Source organism: Dromaius novaehollandiae, chromosome Z, assembly GCF_036370855.1.
Source record: "Dromaius novaehollandiae isolate bDroNov1 chromosome Z, bDroNov1.hap1, whole genome shotgun sequence".
NCBI lineage: Eukaryota > Metazoa > Chordata > Aves > Casuariiformes > Dromaiidae > Dromaius > Dromaius novaehollandiae.
In genome coordinates, this window is record NC_088132.1 from 16,568,367 (window position 1) to 16,591,549 (window position 23,183).

The window sequence follows — 23,183 nt, forward strand, 5'->3', positions numbered from 1 at the left end:
GAGCACAATCCACCTCGCTGAAGTCAGAGACGTCTAAGGGTGCATGGCAAAAATAACAGTAGCACAGTCTTCTCTCTAAGTCATTCAGAAAAAAATATCTCTTTCTCACTCTTTTTGTTTAAGTCAAATGCCTATGCAATTATTTGTTTGAACAGCTTTGGTATTGTGACTGCTTGCATTAGCTTTGTTGCACTGCAGTGAGGTGAAACAAGTGCTTCATGGTACAAAGACACCTTCACCGAGCACGAGGAGAGAGCGGGGCAGACAAAACCGTTATGGGCTGCCTCCAGATCTGACCACACAAAGCAGCGCATGCTGAAAACCTACCACACATACAAATACAAGCAACATAGGGAAGCACAATGAACATGCATGGTGGGATAAAGCAGGAGAATACAGCTTGAAAAGTTATCCTGACTGTTTCCAGGAGGAAACTGAGAAGTAAGGAAAAGGGTAACATTTTCAAACTAAGAAGGTATGTGGAGCAACCAGCTGGAGACAGCTGAAGCCCAGTTTTCAAAGTGCTGAAGATGGACAAGTCTAAGGACTTGCAGGCATAGCACCACACAAAATAAGCCAAAATATAGCTGAGAAAATAAAATTGAAGCAATTTTGGACACATTTCTAGTTGTGTCACTATTTTCCAACTACTTATAATTCCCAGGAATTGAATTATTATTAGAGTCAGCAATAAGGAACCTATTAAATAATACAGAATAACATAAGCAATCAGAAGCAGTCCCTTATTTCAACATGAAATCTCCCAAGGAAAATGACAACACAAATCCCACTCTTCCATAAAGGCACTGGATTTCTTGCAGTAGTTACTATTATTATTATTACTAGTAATATTATTATTATTATATGACAATTTCAGCAGAAAGAAACTATACAAGCAAAATAGTGCTATGTAAATAAAGAGAAATAAGCAGGGAAAAAATAACTACTTTAGAGCTTTTGTCGTTGCCTGTGTAGTCTTTTGTTATGCTGGCTTAAATCTGAACTATGAAAAACACTGGATCAACTCTACACTAAGCAGAAATTTCTCTAGTACAATTCCAGTAATTCCACTGAAAGCAATGAGATTACTCCTTTGATAGAAAGTAGGAAGTCAGACCTATAGGATTGGTCTCCAAGCACACACAAACAGAAACAAAGAAAATACAATAGAACTAAATAGATTCTAATATATATTCATGCACGCCTTGTAAAAACACATGATAACAATGCATAGGTAATCAATCTTATTGAATGTATGTATGTTCAGTGAGTCTGTCCTCTCACTGAAAAAACAATGAAGGAAAAAGCAACCGTAGTTTGCCTGCAGCCCAGGAAAAAATATTTTTTTCTCTTTTAGTCTTCCTGTTTAAGCTTGGTGTCCTTTTTAAACTTTCCTCTTCCTCAGCAGACTCCCTATTGGTCTTTATCACCACCTGTTTAAGGACCACCTTGCTTTTTTGAAGCCTAGTAGATGCACGAAAGGGGCAAATGTGCAAAAGGCACTAAGATCGTGCCACACATGATGGCAGGATGCCAGCTGAACGCAAAGCCTGGAAGCACAGAAGTGCTGCCAAACCCTCCCCGCGCTGTGCTGACAGCTGTTCACAGCTCCAGCTCTGAAATGGACTTGTCAGTCTGCAGCAGACCTGCAAAACTCAGAAAAAGTTTACTGATATGGTGCTCTACACACTGCCCAGCTAAGGATTTTTCATAATGCCTGCACTATTGCTGTCACCCATAACACAGCTTCAAACAAAAATTATAAATTCAATTATACGCAACAGCTTCACAAGAAAAACAGTGACACTGGCATGTTTTTAGATTTTCAGTCTGCTACATTAGGATATCCAAAATGGTTCCTCATTCCACTGGTAGATAACAGAAAATTTCAAATAGAGAAAAGTCATGCTTTACATATAAATACCAAAAACAGACAGTGTCATTTGTCAAGGCCTTTTTACACAGAAGAAATGAGCAGACCAGGTTGAAGGAGGCTGCAGTTTTTCTAAATAGCATTTTCGGGAATTTCTGCAGGGTTATAACCAGTCAGTCTAGAGAAGATCTCTTCAGAACAAGTCTTCTAGCCTATTCTATTAAGTCTACGCCACAGTGAATCCCTGGTCATCCAGATGTGATTTCCCAAGATTTGAGGAAATCAGCACCATGCATTCCAACTCCACTTCACTTCTCATTATAAGCGTCCCTTGCACATTTTCCCTATTTCCAGCTATACACTATGGCAAGCATTTGTAGGAACTTGCAATTTTCCTCTGGCTTCATCTCCCACCACAGAAGATCCTATTGCCCATCCTCTTTCTCCCTTGACATATTTCCCACCCAAAACATTTATCTTGCCTTCTGCATGTAGTGAAGGAATAGCCTAGCTCGATGTCACTCATTGGGCTGCCATGGACCAGTCTTCCTGTGTTTTGGATGATACATGCACACTGTGTGCTCCCAAGCCCCAGCTGCCACCATAGCTGTTTGATTCACAGGAATGCATCAGTTTGCCCCAATTCTCTCTGTTATATGGTTAGACCCTTTCTCTTCCAGAATTCCAAAAAACTGCAATAGCAAACTTCCAGAATCATACTCACAGCTAGTGCCACCTATAACAGCAGTCAGAAAAACTCTTCAGACACTGCATTTCAAACCTCCTTGCCAAACAATGGCATCTGCTGGATATTTACTGGTTGTATTTTTCAAAGCAAGAAAAACACAGGGAACTAAAAGAGAAAAAAATTGTGCTGTTTACTTCATTCAAGTTAATGTCAAAATTTCATTAAGAGAAGAGTTCTTCAAAACTGCCACGATAGGATTATTTCAGTAATAATAGCGGCATACAGGTCTTCAGAGCTTAACCAATTCTTTTAGATCAACATCTTCAACCATTTTCCCAGGATATGCATTCAGAAGCCCCATGTTCTGAGATCTTCTGCCTAGTTTTCTCATTTGAGTTCTTTGCTGTTTCTTGCAGCTTGTAATCTCTTGCAGTGCCTCCGGATCTGTAAACTAAGTGACCAGTGCACTGGTGAAAGACATTTTACCGAACAATCTCTTCCCACATCTATCCGAGTATCTTCATTACCTTCCTGTGAAATAATGAGGTGACATAACAAGCCAGTAGAAAAGAATTATCAGCCCCAGATTATGCACATATTCATTCACCACGAAAGAAGCTGTTAGATGATAATCCTCAACATACAGCCTCTTTCCTCCTCTTCCAAATAAAGCTGCACACATCCTTCATTGGCTTGTCATTGGGATGGTGTCACATCTCAGAGGTGATAAGCTCTATTTCAAGATCTTACTGGTGACCTTCACATTCACAAAATCCCATAGGCATTTCAGTGCTACAACAGTCACCATCCCCAACATTCAATTTTTATTTGCAGTGTAGAATATACTTTTAGTTAAAAGAAACCAGGTGGTCTCAATTTGAAAATGACAACCATGAAGGGTAACCAGGATTTCTTCAAATTTGTGCAACTGGACTATCCTTCAGACACATTAGATGAGAAAGATTTCTCCCACACCAGCTTACCTTTGGAAGCAATATACAACAATAACATTCCTGCAGTGTGACTCCTGCTTTGACAAAGGACGTGTTTTAGTCCTTCCTGGTACTGGATCACATGAGAATATGAGAGCCTGCTGCAGTGGTCACATCTTCATGTGGCTACCAGATCCAGGCAACCAAGGTCTGTGAGCTGGACACTCTCTCTTATCTCTATGTGCTCTGCAAAAACTCTAAATCAAACTTAAAACTGAATCTGTTGGCTCAGAATATAATAGTCTATTACACACTTGCTTCCAGGTCCTTCTCTGCTCTTTAGCAGCTGAAAAGAGGCCAAAAGTAGGGGGAAGCACTGGCACAGAGATGTCCTCACAAACCTGGTGGGGGGCACAGAGATGTCCTCACAAACCTGGTGGGGGGCAGAGTTCAATGTCCCCTGGAGCCTATACATTTATATAAATTTATATATATGTAAAGGCAAATTAGGAGACCGCTAGAAGCCTAGCAGGAGTGAGCTGGTTTGTGGGCAATTCCCAACATGCTGCTGCCCCAGGAAGAGGCTGCCTCAGCCCCTGCAAGCTTCTGAACTGGCCCCACTGACACTGAGCAGAGGTGTGGGGTCACTTTCACACAGTGCTTTTTCTGGCACAGGACAAAATCAACTGCTCACTTTTTAAAATGCTTTTGCATTTCAGTCAGTTGAAAACCTTACCATGCAAATTTGCTGTACTGCAGCAAGTCCTGATGCATGCAGGGACTTTATGTCCTCTTGGATGATAAAGAACCTCATGCTGCTACTTCTCAGAAGTGTTTTGTCTCTATAAAGGCTATTTTCAGAAAGATTTGTTTGCTCTGACAGGACAGTTCTGTCAGGACTGTGAAAATATGCTTAACCTGCAATGAATAAACTTAATTATAAACCTTGCCGAACACACAGGTTGAAGTCCTACTTGCTGCTGGTGAGCACAAGTTTCTGTTCATCTGCAAAAGTCAGTTGCTTCCAGCCCAGGAGTGTTTCCATGACAACATGGTGTTACAGAACTCATATTTTAACCCCTCAGCATATGAAAAGGTCATTTCTTATGTTTTCTTTCTTTCTGCTTCATATCTCATATTTTAATGATCTCTAGCTAAAGCATTTCCCAGAAGTTAATTACCAAGTGGACTAAGGCCCTGAGGCAAAGCCTGAAGACTTCTCCTTTGGCCATAAATACATAACTAATAAACTAGAAATCCTTACCTCCTGTATAGCACTGCTCCCTTGCTGGTGTTTGAGGGACCACCGGTGAGGAGTGAGCACCACCATCACCATTTCACAGGTCTAAGAACAGAAGCACTGGGAGGCACAGACAGAACTGCAATAGTCACGAGATAGAAAACAAGACACTAGCAATGACAGTAAGTCCCACGTGTCATGTGAAATAATAAAAACAACAACCTCTACATGATATACTGAAACAATGACCATATCACTGTGAAACTCCTTGCATAATTTGCACTAAAATATACTCTCCTGTATGCTAACAGCTGTGTGTAAGATTTACTTGCCACATTAACCAAGGACTCGCCTGGCTGCTCTGTGCTGCACTGCCTTTATTTCTGCTCCTTGCTCCTAGCAGACTTTTTCTGCAGCTACTGTGTGGTCACTAAAAGCAGTATGGGTCACATTTGTCTTCCATCAGAAATCCTTCATAGCTTTGGGAGAGTGGATGCACAAGACTCTATTATGCCTTAAAAGTAATCGGAGGAGGGCAGAAGTCTTTCTCTAAGACAGAGAAGTTGATCTGCTTCTGCTTTTCATCAGCCTCCCTTGTTTCTGCCACATGTGGTTCCCAATCACTTCCAGAGCCATAGCTTTGTTGTGGAGCCCCAGTGCCAGTGTAATGCTGGCTGAACAGCAATCATAAGAAAATAAATGGTCACAAGAATATCTTTCATCAGGAAACGTCAAAGCAAAAGAAATCTGCTTCAGATCCCTGACTGTGTTTTTCCCAGTAGCAAAAGAAGAGAAAACAAGTCTCTTCCTTTTGCACTCTTGCAGCTCTATTATGTAGGGAGGCTATTGTTAATTCCTCTCCGACCAGAACTGCCAGGGAACACTTTAAACTTTTGCACTGTTTTACTAATTCTTCTAGGCATACTGTATTTCCCAGTTTTTTTGAAAAAGGTAAATAAGTATGACTGAAAGGCACAATTCCTATGTAACATTTTGTAGTCTGCCTATGCTCATCCTCAGTTTCAAAGATCCATCTTATCTCTGGCATCAAGCACATCACTGAATGCACTGCAGAACCTACCTGTCAGAGTCAATTGCATGCCTATTCCCAAATCTCCTAATTTTCTATCAGTTGCAACTGGGCCATTTCAAGTGTGTGTTGTCCCAGACAACAGAAATAAATCTGTGCATTGAACTGCAACGTGATTTTGCAGTACAGTCTAAAATCCTGATAATCCCAGAGGAGTTCAGCATCATTTTTCTCCTGCTGCTCCACACATTTTCTCAAAATCCACCTTTATGTTCTGATTTCTTACCTCTGCCATTAGTCAATATTTGTTTGTCCCAACAGCAATGCAAGCTGCATATTTTCCTCCAGCATGGCAGCCCATACTCCCTGACAGAAAATCACGTTATCACCTCCTTCAGATACCCAACAGCCAGCCTTGGTCACAGAAAAAAATGAAAGTTTTGTCTTCACATCTGCTGCCCCTGAGAACCATTAGCAACAAATAAACCCTGCCAAATCATTTCAGGGTTTCTTATCCTCCCAATTTCATATGCTGGTAACTTCAAAAGGGTAGGGTAGTTGGGGCACAGAGGCCACTGCAGATTGCCTTCCCATTATTATTGCTTAGAGATTGATGTTATTTTTATTATGTAGGTGCTGAACGTGCCCCCAGGCTCAGCTGTGGAGCAGGACTCTGTTAGAATAAGCAGTACTTAAATACAGTACAAAGTGATGTCACTGTCCCAAAGACTTTACAGTCTACAAAATAAGACTGTCAGGAATGCATATAATTCCCCAGATGTGTATGCGACAGGACTGCCAACCAAAAGTATTAGAAAGTCATGAGTCAGTGCCTAGGAAACGATGAAGCTGGCGTAAACATCCAGAGATTTTAAACAATTATAATAGGTGAGTTCTACTTGCCTCCTGAACTTTCGGGGGTATTAGTGCTACATTTTAAAACTTTTTCTTCACACTCTTTTGGGCTAGAAACTTACTTTACAATCGGAAGCTAACATTCTAATGTGTTCAGGCACCTGAAAAAGCTGAGGCTTAGACGCAGCCAGCAGATCTTCAGAGTCTTGCGATAAAGCTCCTGGTAACAAATTGGCAATGCAGTGATTGCTTAGCCCTGGCTAGAAAGGATGGCAAGGGCACCAAGCATTTTCAAGTGCTCAAAGTAAACAAAAGGAGAGGTCGTGTGTCGGTAACTCATTTTGGAGTGCTATGCAACAGCAATTCTGAGCGCCTTCCTTCACTTCACCTTCCGGATCTTTGGGTGCGTAAGTTAACCCATTTCCTCAAACCCACTTAACATTCTCCAGATTAGTGTTCACCCACTCACCCATTTCAATGTGTTACCAAGAGACTTGAGCTTAAAAATCATTTTGTCATTTTCTATCATTATCTTCCACCAAAAAGGCATTCTGCTTCATTATATCTTCATTAAAATAAGTCTTCAAATAGCATGTGGGTGAATAGAACCCTCCAATTCCTTCTGTGCCATTTGTGAAGAGTTATAAAGAGCAACTGTCTGCCAGAATCAATAATTGTATAATTACATATGTATTAAAGTAGCTATACGTATGATGTATCACAAAATGAGTCATTCTACAGAGTTGCTGGAGCAGCACCAGAATATTATCCTGTACTTTGCCCTTTGTTCACTGTCACCATATATTAATGCATACTCATGTTGTGCACTGTAGAAATAAAACAACATTACTCCAACATGGCTAGGTAATATTATCATCTTAGTCTGGGGAACAATTTATTATTCTGCTAGCAAAATGATATTTGCTTAACAGACTTGTATTTCTCAGCTCTTCCAGACGATAAGAACTGAGTGCCAGTACAACAGGGGTCCAGCCTTCTCACATTGTCCTGGAGGTCAGGCACCAGCACAGCTGTGAAGCAACTCGTGCTCTGAGCTGAAGCTGCCTCGTAGGTAATGCTGTGCCAAAGAGCAATATTATATACCTTTATTCCCTTTTGGACAGCCTGTGGCAAGTCATGTCACGAAACAATAATGTGTGAACCATTGCCGAAACGTCCTGAAAACCACCACTAGGCTCAGTTCAAATCCTCTCAGTCACTTGCCCCAAGCAGCCTTCATTTCTGAGTCAGCAGATGGGAAGTTATGGCAGAAATCAAATGGTCAGTCTGCACTCCAGACTGCAGACGTATTTATCTCTGTGCCTATCTGGTCCTATCTTACTCACATCTAAACCTATCCAGCAGCCGAGGACAACACTTTACGAATTTCTATGAACATTTAAAAACTGATTACTGAATACAAGTTTGCCCATGAGGAGATCTCCATCACACACAAACCTCATCCCTACTAGTGCTGACTTTTTTAAAATCAAGGCCAGGGTTTTTAAATGCTTTGGAGAAACAGAAAAATGTTTAATCAACATGAAAATTAATTCCTCTTTTACTGCTGCCAGAACTCCTTCTCACACGAGGCTAAAGCAGGGTGCTGTGGGAAATATATATTGTTGACACCCACCCTTGACTTTCTGTGTAACTAGGAAGGGAAACTGCAGTTCTGTCAGTCTAGCTCTTCTCATGGGCACTTAATTGACAGAATAACTGAGAAAAGGAAAGACTTTTCAGAACCACGCTATTTAGAACCATTATTATGACAACATGTACCTGGATTTACACAGCTGCTGGCTCATGATCACTTCACAGCTCTTTCGTAATACTTTCCAGTCAAGTGAGAACTGCTGGACTTCATAAAACTTATCTGCACTTGATGACTTGCTGAGTACGGCTTTCCTTCAAACTTTTGTAAATAGTACATATCTATCACTTAAATCTGAATGTGAAATACATTTTTATGCCACATGCCCACTCTGCCTGCCTGCTTTCTTACAGTGTGAAAGGCCTGCAGCCAGGCAAACATGCAGGCACATATGAAGTGTTTACACTACTTAAAACAAGAAAGAAAAAATTCAGAACCTTTCCCACTGATGGGAAGTCTTTTCATTATTACACAGGGCAGGGTCTGCGCCAGCTTTCAGCAGAATCTGTGATACTATTCACACTAACCTTTGTGAGAACAGGAACACAACTAGTAAAAAATAGAAGTGATCTAGAACACATCTAACAGGTGTTTTAAGGTGTAACAGGTTCACCATCATCAAGCAATTTTAGCATGCATTCATCATTATTCTTGTCTGTCAGCCGGGCAGAGGTAAGTTCTTCTGTGACAGCTCACAGTGAAAAGTGGCTGATAAAGCAGTAACATTCAGTTGAGATGGAAGCAAACTTGGTTTTTGAAGAGAAAGCATTCAGCATTCAATGGCTATGTATGGGCAATTAAAAACCCCATCTTCAGTAGAGTCAAATTCTTCCCCTCTACAATCTCACTGGCTCCAACAAAGTTGAACAAGAAAGGATTTAGCTTTAGTTTTAGCTTAGTTTTTTTAACATTTTATTAGCATGCCACAAATTTGGCACATGCTTTTATTAAAAAAGCAAAGCAAATCCTCTTATTCTTGTTGATTTCAGGCCAAATCTGGACCATTTAACCTATACTGAACATATTTTGACCAATAACAATTCTGAACGAACTCAGCTGTGGAAAATACAGAGAGGAATGACCAAACTGATAAAGTTTAGAGTGTCTTTGGTAACACAGTAGAAAAGCCTATGCAAACAGAAGATAAAGTAGGTACTGGCAATCTTACTGGAAGTTTTAAGTATATAAAAGTATATAATAGTATATTATATGTGTGTGTGTGTGTGTGTGTGTGTGTATATACACATAAAAATAGTATATGATAGTATATAATAAGAATCCTCTGTGCATTCAGAAGCAGCTTCTTCCATGAACATGGATTTGCCTTTACAATTCAAAGAGTGGATTGGTTAAATATACTGAGAGGAAGCCTGGTACTGCAACCTGGCTTGTATTGGCTAAAACAGGAACTCTGGGCAGAGCTGTTACGGCCATGAAACCTGTATTCCCAACAACACCAACAACAGCAAAAAAGCAGTAATATCCATCAGCTCTGCCCCGAGGACAGTCAAAACATCCATCAAAAAGGTCTTGTTTCTTCATTTATTTTACAATAAATTCAGCCAGCTGAATCACAGGGCTTATAGGGCAGTTAAACCTTGAGACCAGGCATCGGGAGACAGCAGGTCCCAGGCCATAAGGAAAGGCAGGACCCCTGCAATTTTGGGTGCTGAGTTACAGGAGAGTATTTTTACATGTGTAAGAGAGCTTCATGCATTTCCTTAAGCCTCATTTGGCCTTTCCTGAACTGCATCCAGGATCAAACTTTTCATTTCCATCCCTCATTTCAGCATTTATGTATGGCTAGAAAGCTCAAGAGTGGAACAAAAGCAAGGCAACTTTGCTAATAGCCTAATTCTGTAACTTGGAGATAAAAATGTTGTGGTTATTAGCTCATGCTTAGTTAACTCCATAAAGATTATACTCTCCAGCTTATCGTATTCCAAAACCAAAAGAATTTCAGTTACTCTAATGATAAAAGTAGGCAGTGCAGCAAGCTGGTTCACTGCCAAAAGATGACACCTAGAAATGTTTACACTACTTACAAACACCATCATTTTTATTGGATTATTTTCTCCTGAAAATGAGATCTATTTGACAGGAGACAATTACTCTCTGTCTTCAAATTTCCTGTATGCTACCTGGCTTAATGGTATGAAAAAACAGTTGAACTCAAACTCAAACAAATAAAAGAAAGCAGATTCAGTTATTCTGCCTGCAGTCTAGGTAGAATATTAGAACCTAGTCTTTGAGATCTTTTCCAAATCCTTTTGTTGCATCAATGCATTTCAAGAAATTCAATACCCACAATGAAAGAATTCCCCTTGAATTCAGCATTTCCCTGGGACAAACTTCCATACCTATAGTCATCAGAAACTAGCAGGGAGAGGAATTTCACTAGCTTTCGATGAATCGAGTCAGTTGTTACCAAAGCTTATGTGGGTGATAATAACTGGATGACCTGTCAACGAAAGTTGAGGGACTGAGACTCAGTGGCTTCTTCTCTCTTAATTACAATCTCTGAAGGCATTTTTAAGGAGGAGGAGGAGGCAAGCTTCCACTGTGCAGCATCTGACAGCTCTGAACTAATGAGCTTACAGTGTTATTAAGACAGCTGTACAGATTGGGAACATGTTGAGACAAAGGGCTAAATACACTTTAAATCTCCATGCAATAATAACCTATCAGTATAACCGTTACTTATATATGATCCTAGGCCTACAACAAGGTAACCTGGATTAGTTTAGCCTTCAAGGGAAGAATCATACAGAGTGTGTATGACAGAGCTAAAAAATGAGTGTGTGTCACTTTTGCACGCAAGTGTTGCCAATTTCAGGAGTGACTCCTCTGCACCTTTAATATGCATTACAAATATTTTTCAGACCCCGTCACAAAAAAAAATTGTCATTTATACAATCTTGCCCATTATATATCTAAGAACTTTTTAACAGTGAGCAATATAGCTAGAGAATATGTCCCTATCATCTGCACCCATGAAGTGTACTGCCATTTCTTCACAGATGCATCCTATTTATTTCTTCATGATTCCAGGATGTCTTGAGATCACACAGTGCTAAAAAACATGCTGTTTAAATAAAATTCAGACTTTAGTTTGCTCAGCAAATGTGTTTGGTACCTATATCGGCTGCTAGCCTCCCAAAGTATTAGTTCTTTTGGTGTTTTTCCACAGCTGTGTTCATTTTTAAAATACCTTCAACATCTCAAGAGTGATCCATGGGCTTGGGGTATCTTTAATTCTTTTCCATTTTAATGGGACACTTTTATTATAGATTTTTTTTTTTTAGGTCCCCATACAGAAACTGCCAGCTTGAACCTACTTCCAGGAGCAAAGCCAATGTCTGTCATTCTATAATAGGGAGATCAGATTAAAAAGAGCTTGCTCATCAGAATGCTTAAAAGATCTCTATTTCACCTGCCTAAGTCTTTTTTTAAAATGCTTCTTTAATCTTCTAGGGATGTCGTAAGCTATCAACTTCACTTTTTCAGGTTCGTGTCCCTGGAATTACAGTTGATTAAGTGAAAAGATACATTATTAAGAAAAGAGCTTAGAATTTTGGCATCTTTTCTTTCTGAATGATGTTAGACAAAACTAACAGAAAAGAACAGAAAACAGTGTACTATGATGGTAAACAAAAAGCACATACACGTCTTCATCACGATTCAGTATGTATTGTTCTACTATCCCCAAATTTGGGAATAAGGTAGGTAGGGAGCATAACTTCACTTTTTTCCTAAGGTTTCACAACTCTAAGATGTTGCTACCCCAAAAAGGCAAATATCAGCCATAAGCACACACCCATGTACATGTAGCCAGGAGGCTTGTCATGCTTTTAGTACTGTATTTAACTCTAGCTCTTACAAAAAAACCTACTGTTAAATCCTCAACATGAAAAGAAAAGGACATTTAAAGCATTTAGAGAAACACGCAGACCACAGAAACTTCATGAGGAAGAAGTAAACTCTAAGTAAATTTATCTTGTTTTTCAGAGCCATTGGATTGCAGCTGTCCTCCAGCTCACCACGACAGTCCAAAAGCAAAGCAGAGTAGATTTTAAGAGGGGATACATGAGAAAGTAAGCAGAAAGAAAAAAGGAGGCAGGCCTGAGCTCTCCCTGTCTTGCAACTGATGCTGCTGCTACTGTGCAGAAAGGCAGCAACTCCCCCGACAAGTCAGACCTTTTATTCACACCAGGGTGGTGTCCGGGATGCCCGCTGCACAGGGAAAAAAGGTGTTACCCTCCGTGGCAGCTCCTCTGCTACGGGTAGGCCCCATCTTGCTCACCCTGAAACCCCAGGAGCATTTTCTCTTCCCACCCGCCAAGGCTGCTCGCACTTTACTGCATTTCCATGCCAAACTCTGGAAGGAGCCATGATGTTTCCTGGCTGCTTCTTGGCATCACTTATTTTTGTTTTGCTCTTTCCTTGGCTTCCTAACAGCATAATATGCCAGCTTTCCTTGTAAGTGGTCTACAACTCTTTATGATTTAATTAAACTAAAGTGATACTTACTCATCTGCTTCCTTTTTACCACTAGGCTTCCATTTATTTTTTAAATTAAATTTGCCTGATGGCAACAGAAGCAGGTACTCAACACATTTGAGACATAAGGCCACTTTTATTTAGGAGCCTCTCTATAGACACGTTTACACAGCGAACTGCGGGCCTGGGCACTGAGGAGAGCTGATGGCTCTGGCTCCTCACGCCGGTGGTCTCAGTGCTGGTGACCGTCTCTGCACGGCACGCTGGAGAGGACCCAAATGCAGTTAAACAAGATAGACCCGGCCTGCGGGACACGGCCCTGTCCACTCGCCTTCCCCTTGCCAGCCCGCCTAACACCCAGCGCGACACCACCAGCCCCGATTTAATTTTATTTTTTTGCCTCGCATTTACCAGATGACCTGAAAGTCTGAAAACCGGAGCCCGCACGCTTACACGCAGGTCCCGAAAACGCCGCCGCAGCGCGCAGGGAAGGGGCCACGACGCCATGTGCCGCCACCTCACGCTTCTGGCGTTTAACCCGAGCCGGAGGGGAAAAAAAGAAAAAAAAACACACAGGAAAAAAACAGCGGTGAAACCCGCAGGCCCCTCGCTGCCCCCCGCCCGCTCTCCGCCGGGGAACCGGCCGCGGCACCGGGTGGCGGCGGCGGCGGGGGCCGGGCCGGGGTGGCGCCGCCGTTGTCAGGGGCGCCGCCGCCGCCGCCCGCCCCCGGCCCGCCCTCTCCCCCGCCTCCGCCCCTAAGTGAGCGCGCTGCAGCGCGCAGCGCACACAGCCGGCGCGGAGCCGAGCCGAGCCGAGCCGAGCCGAGCCGAGCCGAGCCGAGCCGAGCCGAGCCGAGCCGAGCCGAGCGCTGGTCCCGCCGCCGCCCGCCATGGCGAAGGTGGGCAGGAAGGGATGGGTCTGCCCGGCCGGCGTGAAGAACAACTGCCTGCTGCTCAGCACGGTGACCGCCATGGTGCTGGGTGAGTGCGGCCGCGACCCCCCACCCCCGTCCCCGCCGCCCCCGCGGCCACCGCCGCCCCGCGCCGCCCCTCCCCCGCGCGCAGCCGCCCTGCGAGAGACGTTGAGGCGCCCTAACGGCCGGCGGGGCGGGGCGGGGGCAGCGGGGCTGCGGCAGCCCGGCCCGAAGCGGGGTGTCGGGGGTGATCGGCGATCCCCGCCGCCGCGCCGCACCCGCGGGCTGGCAGAGAGCGGCGGGGGCTGCGCGGCTGGTCCGGCCGCCGCCCCTGACTGATCGTCGGTGGCGTGGAAATGGCCAGCGGGGCGTTTCGGGCCGTGTGCGGGTCGGGGGCGCCGGGCGCCGCGGGTGGGAGCGTCTGGCGGTGCCGCCCCGCCGCCGCGGCGGTTTCCCGGGGTCCCGGTGCCGCGGCAGGTGGCTCCTGCTGCGGCTGCTGGAAGGGCCTGAGCACCGCCCGGTTACGAGCGGGTGGGCGAAGGGCCGGCGGGAGCTGCGAGCGACGTGACGGACGCGACGTGTCCCTCGAGTGCATCGCTGGTTTGGAGGCTGAGCAAGGAGAGCATCCTTCGCGTGGCCGCCCCTGCAGGGTGTCGCCCCTGCAGAGAGCTGCCACCATAACTGCTTCATCAGCAGCCTTTGCTGTTTAGTCCTTTTGTTTCCAACGACTTACCTGCTGCTTTGCGTTTTGGGTGGGTTGTATCCATTTCAGTGCATGTCTGTTCAGCAGAGAATTAGTCTTCTCTTGGGAGTCCCCTACAGCTGTTGATCAGTGGTGTCCACGGGTGCGCACATGTGTGTGCGTGTGCTGTCCTCCAAACGTTCGGTGTTCAAAGGAGCTCGGTTCCTTGCTCAGTAAGTGGAGAGATTTTTGAGAGTTCAGGATCCCAAGTGCTAAGGCCTTTCTTTGAACATCTGCCCAGAACAGCTGAAGGTGCTGAATGCCAGCCTCTCGTGAAAATCTGATCATCCAGGACACTACATGTGCATTTACATCTGCACAAGGACTTTTTCAAGTGTTGCCTTCAGGTACACTTTTATGAGCGGTATACTTACTTCCCAATGACAGAGGTGGACAAAAACTATCCGCTTCCCATGGGCTTCAGCGCGTGCAGGTAGAACTGCAGTGTGGGATGTGATCCTGCAAGCTTGTAATTCTGAAATGAGATTTCCCTCAGTCCCACAGAGCCTGGCAAAGTGGGAACTGCAGGCTGGATTTGCCAGTGTGCTAGGACCTAACTGCCATTGTCCTGCAGAGAGGGACGGGCACCCAAATACCTGCGGTGTCTTTGAGCTTCTCTGCCTGCTGCGCTGTCATCAACAGTCCAGCACTCAGGGAAGCTCTGTGAAAGGCAGAGGAAGTCTTTAGAAGGACTCCCTGCGTTTTGGACCAAATTCAGTTTTGCAAGAAGCTCTGGGTCTGTCACATTTTCGGTATTTCCAGGAGGTGAAAGAACTGAAGCCCTTGTAAAAATGGCTTAGTTGCGCTGCATGTCATCATAAAATGCCCTTTCCTTAATATAGCCTGAGGAACGTTTGCAACAGACCAGCAGTCCACAAACCCTCTGTCATTGGGCTTACACATTTATTCTTTCTTAACGACCCCTGGGAAATTACTTTTTGGCTTCTTAATTAACTTAGTTTGGAGGAGGAATATCACGTTCATGAATAAAGGAGAGTATCACCATTTTGAAGGCAGAAATACATTGGGACTTTTCAGAAGAGTGTGCGTGAGTGGAACTAATTAATGCAGAAAGTTATAGAGTTAAACAGCCTTCACAATACATTTCTACTGGAAAGGGCTGGAGTACCAAACCTGGTCATATGGAATCCTGATTATTGCTATTAGACATTTGCTCAGAAATGCAAAAGAGTGAAACGTTTATTTGCTTCCCCTGCTCCGTTTTCCCTGATCAAGATGCAAAGTAAATTCAGCTTTGGCCTAAAACACCTCAGAGCATTGCAAGTGCATCGCAATCAGAGCCGTGTTCAGCATTCTGAGATGGTATGTTTATCTTTACTTATAGCCTTACTATGCTGAAAAGTTTTAGTGGTTACTGGTTACACCTGTGTCTGCAAAGAAAGGAGACAGAAACTGAAACCCCTCCAAGTCTGGAACACTTCCTTCTTCCAAAGAAACTGCTTCTCCTGGTGTATTTGGAGCATTCCGTTATTTGTCTGTCATTCACATTTTCCAAAATATTGGCATTTCTTTTAAAAGAGTCTGAGGAAAAAAATCTGATTCAGAATCTGTACAGAAAATATCTTAGTAACATCTTTCTGCTGCAAACACCCATATCTGCATTAGTCAAAGGAAATAACACTTGGAAAAATGTTTTAGACGCAGAGTTATTTCTCTTGCCGTAATCAAGGTTCTGATTCAGACCACCAAACCGATTCGGAGAGATACTCAGATCCGGAGTGTGAGATTCACTGGATTTCAGATTTAGGGCTAATTCTGAGACTTGTTGTGGGTCTGATTTCAGGGCGAGATTTGCCTGAATCGTGGGCCTCAGGAGTAAGTTCCTTGTTCCCTAGTTCTCAGTGCATTGCTTAAGGCATTTGAAGAAATGGCAGGCCTCATACTTCATTCCGTAAATGGTGAGAACTGTCTGAAAAGCTTTCCTCTAACCCGTATTGCAAGTGCTCTTTGGACTGTAAACTATCAGAGGGAGGTGGAGGGGAGGGAATAATCAATGAACTGCCTGGAAAACATGTAGACAGGGTGGACTGCATCCACACAAGTCAGCGTGAATAGTGGCCTCGTGCCACTGTGTTATGCCGAGAGCACAACAGCGATGGTACTGTAGTGGAGGATCCAGCCTGGCTGTGTGTTTCCCTTGCACTGCAAGGAAGCAATGAGTGCCTTGGCTTTCCCAGATGACTTCTTCCCTGGACTTGCCTGGATCACCTGTAGGAGGCAGAGGTAAGGCAGGAGGAGAGTAGTTAGTCCCAGGTTGATAGCTTGACCTGCAAAAGAAGGGATGTCTTGCATCTCTGTCCCCTGCTGGCCTTACTGAGCCCAAAGCAGCTGAGCTACCCAAAGCAATTTACAAGTCAGCTTACTTCAGGTGGCTCTTCTGCCTTTAATAAAGAAGTCAAAAGAAACCCAAAATTTCTCTGAAATAGACTCATCCTGAAACAGCTGTCCAGCATAGCTGGTACAAAGCACCATTGCAAAGGGAGAGCTTAACTGACACTTTGTAAGATTCTTGGCTTCTCTTTTTTATCGTCACATTGTGTCTCAGGGGTCACTGCTGCAAAGCCACCAAAGCAGTGATGAAGATCGAAGGCTGAAGAGAGGTAAATACATATTCATTCATGAAGCTGTGGGTCCTAGCCTAATACCACATTTTCCTGGAGGACTTGTCATCAGAACAGCTCTTTTCTTATGGGGAAAATAAAAGTGTAAATCTTTGGAGTACCTAATAGTATCAGACATTGAGTTGCAGGACCACACTATTCTGGAGCAGAGTTGTTTTCATACTCGGCTCATATACAAGTAGATCACAGTTCCTTTAAATACCTGTAATTTTCACACCTATTAGACAAATATCCTTTTCAAATAGTTGTCTGGTTGGACAACATGCTTCTGAGGGATTCAGCCTGCATAAATTTTCACGTCACTGGTGCTTTCTGTCCCTTCATGGGGTGCATGTCAGTCAGTTCTGATACAACTTTGAACTTCAGGTGTCTCTGAGGCTTCCTGTGGCTCTGCAGTTTCATCTCAGCACTGCATGCATGGGACGCTGCTGTTGTTCAAATAGTTGCTTTCCTTTTTCAGCACATGATGTTAATAGAAGGGGTATAAAAGCTATTTCTGTGTGAGGCAGGGGAAGACATCCTTACATGCTGCCATGAACTCCCTCCTTCCTTCTCCTCTTCGTGGTTATCCATGGCTGCCAGCCCTCGTACTACGTGCTTTGGGTCCTAAAAGCGGGACTTTCTGGTGATGGATCGCCCCGTGGAGGGAGATACGCAGCGCTGCTCGGGAAGAAGCAGGAAGGGGAGCTGGGAGAAGCTGGGGAGGGAGCCGGGAGCTGTCCAAGGTGTCCAGCGCTGCAGGAGCCAGCGAGGCGCACAGCTGCTGGCGCCCTGGGAGAGGAAGGCGGTGAGTGAGCATCCCGCCTCTCCGGCTTCTGCAGCGTGCCCGAGCGCCTGCTTTTGCATCTTGGAAATCAAGACATTTGGTCAGCCTGTTGCAGGATCAGATACCCAACTTGTCCCATTCCCTTGTTGGAAGATAGTCACTAGCATCACAGCTCCTTTTCTGCCTACTTTCTTCAGAGAGTGATTATGTTACACATAGTTCCTATCTGTATCAGGAGCATTGCAGAAACTTTGAATCACGGAGTTGTAGCTTATTTTCAGGGTCCAATGAGTGCAGCAGCCACTGGGCCATCTCTTCTGCGTTTTATGGTGTCATTCCAGTAGTCCATATGCCAAAAGTTCACTCTTTTTGCTTTTAACAAAAATGATTATTTTATATGATCTTAGAATACTGAGTAGTAATATCTCTGCATAATAATATATTTTCTACACCTGCCTCTGATTTTAAAGAAAACAAATGGTTAGATGTATTCAAGAGCTGCTAAGTGTAGCTAGGAAGGCTAGGCTCCCTCTGTGATCAGAGAGGAGGAGATCGAACAGCTGCTTTTAAAAGCACAAGTGCCTGTAAAATTCATCCATGTCAGAGCAGTGTTCACACATGGCAGCATTGCTGGAAGCCCAACAGTGCCTTCCTGCAAGAATGGATTGGATGTTTCACAGGCAGAAGGCAGCAGCAGCAGAGGAGTTAATAACATGTCCTGCAATTGAGGGCTTCTTGCCACCTGGAAGACCACGCCCAAGCACACTGGGAAGGTTCACGTGCAAAGGTAGCCTGGAACCGCTGAACCATGTAGCCCTGTAAGATCTTTCAGTGTCTCACAGTAAGGTGTTTAGATTTCTGGTAGGCGTGAGTTAAAAATGAAAAGCTTACTGTGCCAACAGAGTAAGGCTTCATTGTTCTTCGTTTCCATTTCCTCATACCTTTACTAAGAGGTGGCCTATTAGCTTAGTTCAGGCTGTCTTCTTCTGGGCCAATTCTCTTTGCTTACACAATGCAGTGTGAAGGTGAAGGAGTGAAGAAAATTAATCACCCCAGGAAATACACTAGCAAAACCAGAGCTGTTCTCTTCCTATCAGGGAAAAAAAATAAAGGGAAAATAGTAAAGCAAGTGAATTCTTGCCCAGTAGGTTTCTGAGAAGCACAGTTGTACAGCAAGCATCTGATTCCGTTCTTGAGTTCTGAAACGTAACCTTTTCTTAACTTGGAAGATATACGAAATGCAGACCAGACATGCTGAATCGATTGTGATCACTTGGAAATGTAACAGAAGACTCTGGTGTCTTCCTGCTGTGATTTGGAGCAGCACAGATGATACCTGTGACTTTTTATGCCTTTCCAAGCCGTTGTGGTGCTTCTCTGCCTGTTCTTCTCCATCACACCCCGTACAACTGGATGCAGGTCAGAACCTGTCCAGAAAGCTATGAAACACAGCAATTGTGAAAGGGTCTCTGATTGTTTTTATAGACGAAAAGTACAGTGCAGATGGCCAGCATTTTCATTTGAGAGTCTCATATCTTGTTGAAGCTCAGAAGTGCCTTGAGATCAGAAAACTGGCTAATGAGCAAAAAGAGAGAAAATTGAAGTTAAGCACAGTGCCTCTTTGCTTCTCTGTCACATGAAGTATTTCCCTCTTCTCCATGAAATTTGTGTTCTGTTTTGACATAAACCTTGAATTTCACTTCATTTGTACCGATCACATCCATGTGACTAAAAGCTGAAAGAAGAGATCAAGACTACTTTACAAACTTTTTGTTTCTTTTTCTTTTTTTCTTTCTTTTAACAAAGGGGGCTTTGGAGGAATGACCCTCAGGTCTGTTTGCACTTTATAAAGCCCCAAAGCTAGAAAAGCTACTGAAGTCAGTGAAACATTCCTGTGCCTTGGAACTAATAAGCCCAGTGAAAACACAACAACAGTATTTCCTATTTCCCAGTTTTATTTAAGGGAAGAACATAAAATAGTCTTTGTTTTGTTTTTACAACTTATAAAAGCATAAAGACGATTTGCCTTTACAGACATCAGGATTCAGATAATGCTCAGGTGACGCTATTCAAAGGGACAGTTGCACTATTCGCAAATCTACCTATTTCTTTTACAAGAACACTGTGAGATTTGTGAGCATGTTTACCAACTTGTCTGTAATGTTTACACGTGTCTCGGAATATTCCATGTGACACATGGTGACAGTTTCCATGGATTATAAATGATCTAACCCTAAATATTTTCACAGAATCTTGCAAAACAGCCATTTCTCATTCCTTGAATGCTTTTGGAACCACAGACAACCTGGCCTTGCTTAATCTGACTGAGTTTTCTAGGTCATCGCTCTGATTTCTCAACACTTTGATGTCTTCATTAGTTTCAGAAGAATGGTCTTGCTGCAGGTCACTATCAGCCTGTCTTTGGTTTCCACTGAATTGCCTTTCCAGCTGCTTATCTCAATTTATTACGGTCAGAATCATTTCTGGTCCAGGAGGGGGATGGCTAGAACAGTCTGTGCTGCTTACTGTGCCTTCCTCTCATCTCCATTTAAGACCAAAGGTATGGCAGGGGTCACAGTCTGACAAATATAGCCAGTTGCTATCCTTTCACCTCTCTCATGTCCTTGCCAGCCATTTTGTTTCCTGTATGTTTCCAGGATCTGAAATGAAGACGTACATTTCCAGAAGTGCGCTATTGAGCTAGCGTTTCTTGGGCTAGACAAGATGCCAAAGGCACTCAGAGGGCTTTGGGAGAGCAGGCAATTGTTGTGGAAAGAGAGCAGAATATTGGTGGGTCTTTACAAGAAGGAGCAAGGAGCTTTAACTTCTTGGGCGGCACTGGAAGGGTGCCGTTGGGAGGACAATATGATAGGCCACATGAGCAAAGTGTTTAGGTTTTTAGCAAGTGTCCCAGCAGCCAGGAACACCAGAACTAGAGACATGGCAGTATCTCAGGTGGGTGACAGAAGGGGTCCAAGTGCAGTATGTAGCACTCTTAGTTAAAACAGGGTGGACTTGGAGATATGGAGGAAGAACCAAGATGTGTACGTGCCTAGGTGACTGCAGAGAAGAGAGGCTTCCAAATGGCCGACGGGTGGGGTGGAGAATGGTAGCGTTTTTAGAAGTGACAGATAAAAATGGCCCTGGGGAAAGTTTGCCAAAGAAGAAGAGCAAGTGAGCGTTGTCACCTTACATTTCAATTTTATGGTGAACACAGGAATGTGAGATGGAAAGGTACCTGCAGGGTTATCACATCTGTCGTATTGCTGCTTCAGACTACACCATTTTGTATCTGTTTCTATAATGTATCATGTTTCACCTTTAAAACCAAGGAGGGTTTCTGTGGTGCATGTCCTGCTAGAGAGCTCTATTCATCAGTCAGCTGTCTGATGGTTGAGAACCTTCTTACAATTTCCAGCCTAAATGGTTCAGGTCCAATACGCACCAATTTGTTCTCAAATCATATAATGTTACTCAATATGGTATTCAGCCATCTTCTGTATTTTTAGAGAACCCTCCTCTGCGCTGAGCTAGCCAAGGTCTTAATCTCCTTTCAGAAGGCAGACTCTTCATTGCCTTCATCCTGCTCTAGTCCTTCTTTGCATATGTTCCAGTTTGAGTTCACTCTTCATGAAGCCTCACTGAGTTTCACAGTTTTTCCCATCGGGACAGTTGCCTTCACTAGGATACATCCAAACTTATAAGGGAATGTTAGTTGTAGAACTGCTGGGAAGCAATTGTCCTTTTCCTAGATTATTCAGTTTATGATATCATCTTTATAATATGGTGTTTATTATTTTGAGGTTATAAATATTAACTTCATGGATCTAATGAGTCATCAGTTTTGTTGAAAAGCCATGAAGGAGCCAAATTGTATATTTGTATAACTTCATTTATCTTAACAGAGTTAAGGAGTAACCAATGAATTGATTTGGTTCTTCACAATAACTCTGAATTTTTCTGTATATTGATGGACTATTTCTATATGTAGATTCTATGGGACAGCTCTCAGCAGCGTACTGAAGTGAGTGTAATGGAAGATATAGATAAAGCACCGTCATAACTTTTTTTTTCCTTCAGTGTACAGTGACTGTCCAACTATATTCTTTTATCATGACATCCTCAGCCAGAAATTACATCTGTATTCTGAAAATATTTAGTAGTTGCATGGACATGAAATACACCTACAGCATATTCAGATAAATGGAATAAAGCTGAGACTAGGGCTAACATACTGCTTTGCTGTTTGGAAAGTGCAATTTTAGGAGAACAGTGGTTCTGCAGAATATTTGTTGCTCATAATTGCAGGAGACTACCTATTATTTTCCCTTTCCTGGGTGAACGACATATCCTCTTAAAATAAGCACTCTTGGTTTGACTCAGGATGGCGTGGCTCACATGCAGGGCTGTGTTGTGGAGAGTCTGCTCTGTGGAATCAGTGACTCTGCTACAGGCTCTGGCGGCACAGAAAGCTGCAGGAATTAGGCGGCTCTGCCAGTGACAGAGGCCTTCCTGCCTGCTGTGAGAAGCTGGTTTTTGCTCTCTGGCCAGTACTGCACCTTTCCCTCATTTCCAAAGGCACATTTTAGGGAGCCACTGTCCACTGAAGCTTTCCTCACACTACACAATCAGATGATGGCATCATTTGTGTGAAGGAATTTACAACTGCTGCACCCACAGCGGGCTTATCAGAGCGAGAACACAGGAGGTCTCACCACGACTAGGGAATAAACACACCTTCCTCCAATACATTCTTACAGAGTGTTTTCCAGAAGACTGAGATCTGACTTTGAGCTCTTTTTCTACAACATTTCTCAGAGGACTTTTCTTTGCAAATCTTTGTAAGCAAACTGGTAACCTGGAGAACACCAGCATCCAGAGAATTAAGATCTGTTGCCCTGTAATTAAATGCTAGTGAGTCTAAATCATAACTCTGCAGTTGCATGCAGTTTTCTAACAATCTTGGTTTTTAATTAGCATAGGTATGTTTATCAGAAAGAATGCTAGCTTACAAGTAACATATAAAACAGCAAAATGCATAAAATTATGAAAAGTTAAAAGTAATCTAAACAGAGCTGAATTACTTAGTTTAACAATTTCTTCTACGCCCTCCATTTTAGCATTGTGTAGTTGACACTCCTTTGTAGTTAAGAGGCAGCAAAAATATTATACAACCTCTAGACAGAGCAGAAACAAAATGGATTTTATACAGTATTGCTAAAGGACTCAGGCTATATCATAGAGTGTAAAAATATTGCCTGTCTGTGTTTGTTGCAGTCTGACATAGTGAATGTTTTATGCTTTATTTCAAATCAAGTCAGTGAACTTTGTCTTCCAGCTTTTTCAA

General features: G+C 43.4%; 1 protein-coding gene and 1 long non-coding RNA gene across 2 annotated transcripts in view; one reads left to right on the plus strand and one right to left on the minus strand.

Annotated features, from left to right (window-relative positions):
* Positions 1-2,729: 2,729 nt before the first annotated feature.
* Positions 2,730-13,389, minus strand: LOC112994870 (uncharacterized). Its single transcript, XR_003262046.2, has 3 exons — positions 13,184-13,389; positions 4,758-4,872; positions 2,730-3,012 (listed from the first exon to the last, which is right to left on the minus strand). It is a non-coding gene; the product is annotated as an uncharacterized LOC112994870 (long non-coding RNA).
* Positions 13,390-13,570: 181 nt separating this feature from the next.
* Positions 13,571-23,183, plus strand: part of SLC1A1 (solute carrier family 1 member 1) — a 52,960-nt gene continuing 43,347 nt past the window's right edge. Inside the window, exon 1 of the mRNA XM_026119488.2 lies at positions 13,571-13,753. Within this exon, the coding sequence (XP_025975273.1) occupies positions 13,663-13,753 (91 nt within the window). The 5' untranslated portion in view covers positions 13,571-13,662. The remainder of the gene's footprint in view (positions 13,754-23,183) is intronic.